Below are 7,905 nucleotides of genomic sequence, written 5' to 3' on the forward strand. Positions count from 1 at the left end.
ATTTCCCTTGATTCTCCTCCTGTCCCACTATCATGCTCAGTCCCCACCAGGATTTCAGCACTTCCTCTTTGTTCATTGAATTTTTAAGGAATATTCCTTAAAACAAGTGTTGGACTTGGGTGGTGAGCCCTCCATGAGGTACCCTACTTCCCTGCACCATGCCTGTGGCGTGGTCATCGGAAGGGCCTGGTGGCGTCGTCGGCTGTGTGTGGTCGGCTCATCACTAGGCAGCAGCTGCTCCGTGGGAGAAAGATGCAGCTTTGTGCTGCTGTAGAGAGTGACAAACTCAGAGACGTGCAGAGGAGGTTCTGCCCTACCCCGTAGGGTCGTCATGAGCCATAATCAACTTGATGGTAGTGACTTTAAGGTACTCACTAACCACTGTATATAATGTCCCTGTAATTTTTATGTTGCTAAATTTTAAATTTAAAGTACTCCATATAATTATTATGCTTTACTTAAAAACCCAAAGCAGACTCACTGCTATTGAGTTCATTCGGACTCATAGCGACTCTTTAAAGGGTTTCCAAGGCTAGAAATCATTACAGGCACAGACAGTTCCATTTTTCTTGCCCAGCTGGTGAGTTTGAACTGTTGACATTGCAGTTGTCCATCCAACAAATTATTCCTTATTTATTGTATATGGGCTATAGGTTCCCAAATGTATTAGGCCTATTGCTCCTTTTTCAGGGGGCGGGGAGGATTGGCTCAGTGGTCTCCCTTCTCCCCCAAGCAATTAACTTTTTTTTTTTTTCTTCAGTATAGCCTGTAATTAGGGTGATGTATAGGTTTCTGCTTTTGCAACCCTCCTGGATCATTCCAGTGATCCCTCACTTGGGGAAACACTGGTAGAGGCACTTTCTGAATTTGTTTTTACCGCCTTCAATTTACAAACACCTCAGAAAACAGGTTTGGAGTTGCTGTGTTAGTGGAAGTGCTGCTAGGTCTGAGGGCTAAAACCAGCTCGTGAATGAATGGCGTTGTATGATGGGTGTGCACGGCCAGAGTGCTTTTGACCTGTGAAAGCATTCCTTCTATTTAACCCCATTCCTTATCACAGTTTATTTAAGTAATGTTTATTCATACTTTATTTGTATTTTAATTATTAGTGAAGTTGGACAGCCATATGTTGACTTATTGTGCATATTTTATAGGTTTATCCATTTGGATTACTCATTTGTATGAGCTCTTAAATAATAATGTATCTTTTACATATCCATTAAAAATATTTTTTTCCTTTGTTTGCCATTGCTTTTGTTTTATTTTTGGAGAATCGTAGTTGTTAATTTTTCAGTGACTGAACTAGAGGAGGAGGGAGTACAAAGAATATGCCAAGGATGAGACTAGGGAGGTACTAGAGTTTTTTGTTTTACCAGAAAGTGATTGAGTAAGATTGTTCTAGAAATGAGACCGAGGAAGGAATATAGAATGTAGACTGGAGGCTAGGAGACCAATCACTAAATATTTACAGATAATCTGCGGCAATAATCTGAAAAATAATGAAAGCATAAGCAATAGCAAGTGTGGCTGGAGAGGTGGTGGGGATGAGAGAGATTTAGGAGATGAAGTCAGTAGAATGAATTGAACCCTCGGGGAGTGGGCAATCAGGAAAGACCCTGGACTCCAGTGGAGAGTGGAGTTGGGCTGTGGAAAGAGGAATGGTGGTGGGGCCTCAGTTTGAGTCATCTGAGACGCCTATGGGATCAGTAGGGAAATGTGTGTACCGATTGATATTTATTCATCTGACTTTTTATTCGCTGGTTTAGAAATTCCCTCTGATGATATTAACTCTTGTTTGGTGGTGGGCCTTTGTTTCAGGAGGCTGTGGCCCAGGGTCTAAAGGAGGGCCACTTAAACCAGCAGAAGTGTTCCTGTGCAGTTAAGAACCTCCTTCCGTCGTACAGCCCTGTAGTGAGTATGAGTGAATGCTTAGAGGACATTGTCAACAATGATGGTACATCCTGATCATGGGCTTTCATGCTTTTGTTAGATAAATGACTGAGTCTTGGGACTGGTCTGAGTAACAGTTCACTTCAAAAGGAAGGAATCAGCACTGAGTTTACATTCCTTGCTATGTGGTGGAGTAGATAACACAGGCAGGGGCTTCAAAACGTTTGTAGAAAAACAGAACTAAAACAGACGGAGATTTTTTCCGCACACTTTTTGAAGCACCCTGACTGTTGACAGGGGTCAGTGAGTCAGTCCCAACCGGCCCGTAAGACAGTGGAGTGAAACACTGCTCAGCCCTGTGCCGCCCTCATGGTTGTTCTTACGTGTGAGCCCCTTGTTGTAGCCACCGTGTCACTCCATCTCTCGAGGGCCTCCTCTTTGTCGCTGCCCCCTACTTTACCAAGCTTAATCCCTCTCTCTAGGAATGTCTCTCCTGACAACAAATCCAGAGTACATGAGACCAAGGTGCACCATTCCGAGCTCGAAGGAGCATCCTCTTTCTTCCAAGACAGTTCTGTTTGTTCCTTTGTCACAGCACTGTCAGTATTCTTCACCCTCACCAGGGTTTAAATCCATCCATTTCTCTTTGGTCTTTGTTTCTCAATGTCCAGCTTTCACAGGCGTATGAGGCAATTGAAAATATACCCGAGCTTGGGTCAGGGGCACCTGCATCCTCGAGGTAACCTCCTTGTTCTTCAGTACTATAGAGAGGTCTTGTGCAGCAGATTTACTTAATGCAGCTTGTCTTTTGATGTCTTCACTGCTGCTTCCATGAGCATTGATTGTGGATCCAGGCAAGACAAAATCCCTGACAACTTTAACCGTTTTTCAATTTATTATGATGCTGCCTATTGGTCCAGCTGTGAGGATGTTGGTCTTCTGTACACTGAGTCATAATTCATACTGACGGCTGCAGTTGTTCTAGGTACTTCTCACTTTCAGCAAGCAAGGTTGTCATATACATATCTCAGGTTGTATAAGTCTTCCTCCAATGCCTATGCCACATTCTTCTTCATATAAGCCAGCTTCTCTGATTATTTGTAGGCAGATTGTATAAGTATGGTGAGAGGATACACTTTTCCTGATTTGAAAACATGCACTATGCCCTTTGTTCCATTCACACAACTCCCTCTTCATCCATGTACAGATTCCTCATGGGCAAAATGAAGTGTTCTGGAATTCCATTCTTTCTTCTCAAGACTGCCCATAGTTTGTTAAGATTCACACAGTTGAACGCCTTTGCATAGTTAATTAAACACAAACATCTTTCTAGCATTCTCGCTTTCAGCCAAGATCCATCTGATGTCAACATGTCTTCTTCTGAGTCCAGCCTGAACCTCTAGCAGTTCCCTGCCAATGTACTGCTGCAACTGTTGTTGAATGATCTTCAGCAACATTTTACTTGCATGTGATATTTCCACGTTGTGTGTGGGGGTCATTTGTCTTTGGAATGGGATCTCTTCCAGTCAGTTGGTCAAGTATCTGTCTTTCAGATTTCCTGCCGTAGACGAGTGAGTGCTTCAAGTCCTGCATCAGCCACTTGAAACACCATCTATTTCTGAAGCCTTGGTTTTAGCTAAGGTTTGCAGTGCACTTAGACTCCTTCCTTCAGTACCAGTGGTTCTTGATCATATGCTACCTCTTAAAATGGTTTAATGTCGACTAGTTTTGGTTGTTTTTTTGGTACAGTGACTGCATTCTTTCCATCTTTTTTTTTTTTAATGCTCTTATTTCAGGTATTTATTTGGGTATGTGTACACAATGTAGGTTTTTTTTTTCTTTTAATAATTTTATTGGGGGCTACAACTCTTATCACAACCCAAACATACATCAGTTGTATAAAGCACACTTGTACACTCGTTACCCTCATCATTCTTAAAACATTTGCTCTCCACGTAAGCTCCTGGCTTCAGCTCCTCATTTGTTTCCCTTCCCTCATGAGCCCTTGATAATTTATAAATTATTATTTTGTCATATCTTACACTGTCTGACGTCTCCCTCCACCCACTTTTCTGTTGTCCATCCCCCAGGGAGGAGGTCACATATAGATCCTTGTAATTGGTTCCTTTCCACCCCAACCTCCCTCTACCCTCCCTGTATCGCCACTCTTAGCACTGGTTCTGAAGGGGTCATCTGTCCTGGATTCCCTGTGTTTCCAGTTCCTATCTGTACTAGTGTACATCCTTTGGTCTAGCCAGATTTGTAAGGTAGAATTGGGATCATGATAGTGGGGGGTGGAGGAAGCATTTAGGAAGTATAGGAAAGTTGTATGTTTCATTGTTGCTACTCTGCACCCTGACTGACTCGTCTCCTCCCCATGACCCTTCTGTAAGGGGATGTCCAGTTGCCTACAGATGGGCTTTGGGTCCCCACTCTGCACTCCCCCCCATTCACAATGATATGATGTTTTTGTTATACATGATCCCTTTGACACCTCGTGATCACACAGGCTGGTGTGCTTCTTCCTTGTGGGCTTTGTTGCTTCTGAACCAGATGGCCACTTGTTTACCACACATGGTAGGTTTTTTGTTTTGTTTTTTAAATCATTTTTTCAGAGTTCTTACAACTCTTATCACACTCCATACATATATCCATTGTGTCAAGCACATCTGTACATATGTTGCCTTCATCCTTTTTAAACCTTTTCTTTCTACTTGAGCCCTTATTATCAGCTAATTTCCTCCTTCCCTCATGAACCCTTGATAATTTATAAATAATTATTTTTTTCATGTCTTACACCAGCCACTGTCTTCCTTCACCCACTTTTTTGTTGTCTGTCCCCCTGGGAGAGGGTTATATGTCGATCATTATGATCAGTTCCCCCTTTCTCCCCCCACCTTCCCTTCCCCTCCTGGTATAACTAATCTCATTATTGGTCCTAAGGGGCTTATCTGTCCTGGATTCCCTGTGTTGTAAACTCTTATCTGTTACTGTTTACATTCTCTGGTCTAGCTAGATTTGTAAGGTAGGCTTGGGGTCATGATAGTGAGGGGAGCGGGGGAGGAAGCATTAAAGAACTAGAGGAAAGTTATACAACTTTCATTGGTGCTATACTGCACCCTGACTGGTTCATCTCCTTCTGACCCTTCTGTAAGGGAATGTCCAATTGTCTACAGATGGACTTTGGGACTCCACTCTGCCCTCCCCCTCATTCACATCGATATGATATTTTGTTCTGGGTCTTTGATGCCTGATACCTAATGCCATCGACACCTCTTTCCATCTTTTTTTATGTTTCCTGCTTCATTCAATGTTTTGCTTACAGAATCAATATTGTACTTCAAAGCTTAATTTTTTTCTTAAGTTCTTTCAGTTTAAGATGTGCTGAGCATGTTCTTCCTTTATAGTTTTCTAACTTTAGGTCTGCACATCTCATGATATTTGGCTTTATCTTCTTAAGGTGCCCTTTGAAATTTTCTGTTCAGCTTTTTTAACTTTATCATGTCTTCCATTTGCCTTTGCTACTCTTTGATAAATAGCAAGTTTCAGAGTCTCTTCTGACATCCCTTTGATCCTTTCCTTCCTGTCTTTTTAATAGGCTTTTGGTTTCTTCATGTGTGATGTTCTTGATGTCCTCGCAGAACTGATTGAGCCTTCTGTCATTAGTGTTCAGTGCAGCAAATCTGTTCTTGAGACATTTTCTAAATTCAGGTGGGATAGACTCAAGGTGCTATTTTGGCTCTCATGAACTTGTTTTAATTTTTTTTAGCTTCAGCCTGAAATTACATCTGAGCAATTGATGGTCTGTTCCAGTCAGCCCCTGCCCTGGTTTTAACTGCTGATACTGAGCTTCTCCGTTTTGTCTTCCCACAGATGTTAGCAGTTTGATTTCTGTGTGTTCTATCTGGAGAAGTCCATGTGTATAAGTTGCCTTTTGTGTTTTTAAGAAAAGTCATTTGCTGTGAAGTCGTTAATCTTGCAGAATTTTATCATGTGATCTTTAGCATAACTGTCATCACCAAGACCATATTTTCCAACTACTGTTCTTTCTTCTGTGTTTCCAACTCTTGCATTCCAATCGCCAATAATTATTGATGCATCTTTATTTCATGTTTGATCCATTTCAGGCGTAACGCGTTGGTAGAACTCTTCAGTTTCTTCATTACTAGCCTTTGTGGTTGGTGCACAAATGTGACTTGTAGTTGTATTGACGGATTTTCTTGTATGCTCATAGACATGATCACAGGCAGCATTGAATTTCAAGATAGATCTTAATAATGTCCGTTTTGTATGGGACGTGTCCCATCAGCAAATGGAAGTCTGTAAGTCTTTATTCCTGCAGGTTTATCCCATTTGCGTCATTGTGGTCAACTTTAGTATGAGAAAGCAGCTCTTCCTCAGTTATGATTTGAATGCCTTTCGACCTGAGGGCTCATCTGGCGCTCTTTCTGCTTCTGTCCGGTGGGTTTTCAGTGGCTGTTCCACAGAAGTGGACAGCCTGCTCCTTCTTCGTAGTCTGTTCTTTGTCTGAAAGCTCTGTTGAAACCTGTTGGCTCTAGGTGCATCTGCTGGTATTGGAAATACCAGTGACACAGCTTTTCAGCAACACACAAGCCTCCACAGGATGGCAAACTTGACACACAAGTGTTTGCCTTGATTCTTGGGAACAGTTCATAAGCCTTTATGATTATTCAAGTGGCATTTTGTCTCTTACCGTTAGCATTAAGTTGCTGTCAAGTTTATATCTACAAGTGCCAGACAAGTCCAAAATAAGACTATTTAGAGGGAAATAAAGTACAGAATGTTGGAAACGAAGGAGAGGTAATGAAACTCCAGAGATGGACTATAAGGGGGTTGCAGTGAAGGATGAGTTCTGGCTTAAGAGCAAAAGGAGAGTGATGAGGGAAGGTTATTGGCTGGTTCTGCAGCGGAGGTTCAGGAAGGACCATTGCTGCCCTCTGGCGGTTGATTGGCGTTTAGTCATTGGACGGTTAGACACCGCAGGTCGAACAGTCTTAGAGTCAGCAATATTAAACCACCTCTCCCTCCACTTGTATTTACATGCTTCTTTTGTTGGACCCACAGGTGGCAGACTTCCTTAAAGTCCTACATGATGTCGATAAGACCCTGGCTGATGACTTGAAGAAAAGCTTCCCAAGTTTGAAGGATTCGACTTAAAAATAGCATTGGAATTTTCTCTGCCCGTGAAATCAACCTCATTTTCCTTCCTAACACTTGAAATTGACACATGGGAAACAGCAAAGCCCCTATCAGGCCATAATTGTCTGCGGTTACACTCCTGCCCACCGTCCTCCCTCTGCTCTGTCTCACATTTGATTGAGCCTTAGAATCTGCCGTTCAGATCATCCTCACCTTCACACTTCAGCACAAACCACCACCGGCCCTGTCTTCTTTACATGGAGAACACGAAGATGTAAATCTGTTCTGAGGATCTTGTCAGCATCTTTGAGGAGTTGGCGAGGACTCTACCTCTTCCATTTTGATTTCTGTGTGAGAATTTTGTATTTGCTACCAGTGCATTCGGCTGCACTCAAGGAAACCCTGCTGTCGTGGTGTAAACGGATAGCTTCTCGTGTCTGATGCAGCAGAGGTGCATGGTCCAGGCCTGTGACAGAGTCTCAGGGCCCCTGACTCCGTTCTCTTTCCACCTGGTCTGCCAGGTAGGCCTTTGTGTTTATGTTCATTGTCATGGTTACAGAGGCTCACTTTTCTGGGAGGAAAATCGAGAAAAAGGCCAAGCGGTTTTTCTGTTTGGGAAACAGTGTTGTACCCTGTGGCGTAGTGTTTTGTTTTTTTCCAATGCAGACTTTTCCTTCCGACCCTAAGAGAGAAAAGCAAGGTTGTCAAGCCCAGTGTTCGCCGTGGTTGGCCATCCTGTCGCAGCAATTTTATGAGTGCAGTTTATGTCGGTTTTACGCCAGCTTGTTGGTAACTGCTCAGAAGTTATTGCTGTTAGTTTTACTGCCCTTCAGTGAAATGAGTGCTCAGGAGTTT

At 42.7% G+C, this 7,905-nt stretch overlaps 1 protein-coding gene across 2 annotated transcripts in view; it reads left to right on the forward strand.

Moving 5' to 3' along the window:
• SAAL1 (serum amyloid A like 1) overlaps nucleotides 1-7,687 on the forward strand; it is a 29,730-nt gene extending 22,043 nt beyond the window's left edge. For both annotated transcript variants that reach the window (XM_004711624.2, XM_045291008.1), the window contains exons 11-12: nucleotides 1,819-1,911; nucleotides 6,976-7,687. In XM_004711624.2, coding sequence (XP_004711681.1) covers nucleotides 1,819-1,911; nucleotides 6,976-7,068 — 186 coding nt within the window. In that variant the 3' untranslated portion in view covers nucleotides 7,069-7,687. The remainder of the gene's footprint in view (nucleotides 1-1,818; nucleotides 1,912-6,975) is intronic.
• The last annotated feature ends 218 nt before the right edge of the window (nucleotides 7,688-7,905 follow it).

This window comes from Echinops telfairi, unplaced genomic scaffold (genome assembly GCF_000313985.2).
Source record: "Echinops telfairi isolate 266 unplaced genomic scaffold, ASM31398v2 ScPeMD7_60;HRSCAF=208, whole genome shotgun sequence".
Classification (NCBI taxonomy): Eukaryota; Metazoa; Chordata; class Mammalia; order Afrosoricida; family Tenrecidae; genus Echinops; species Echinops telfairi.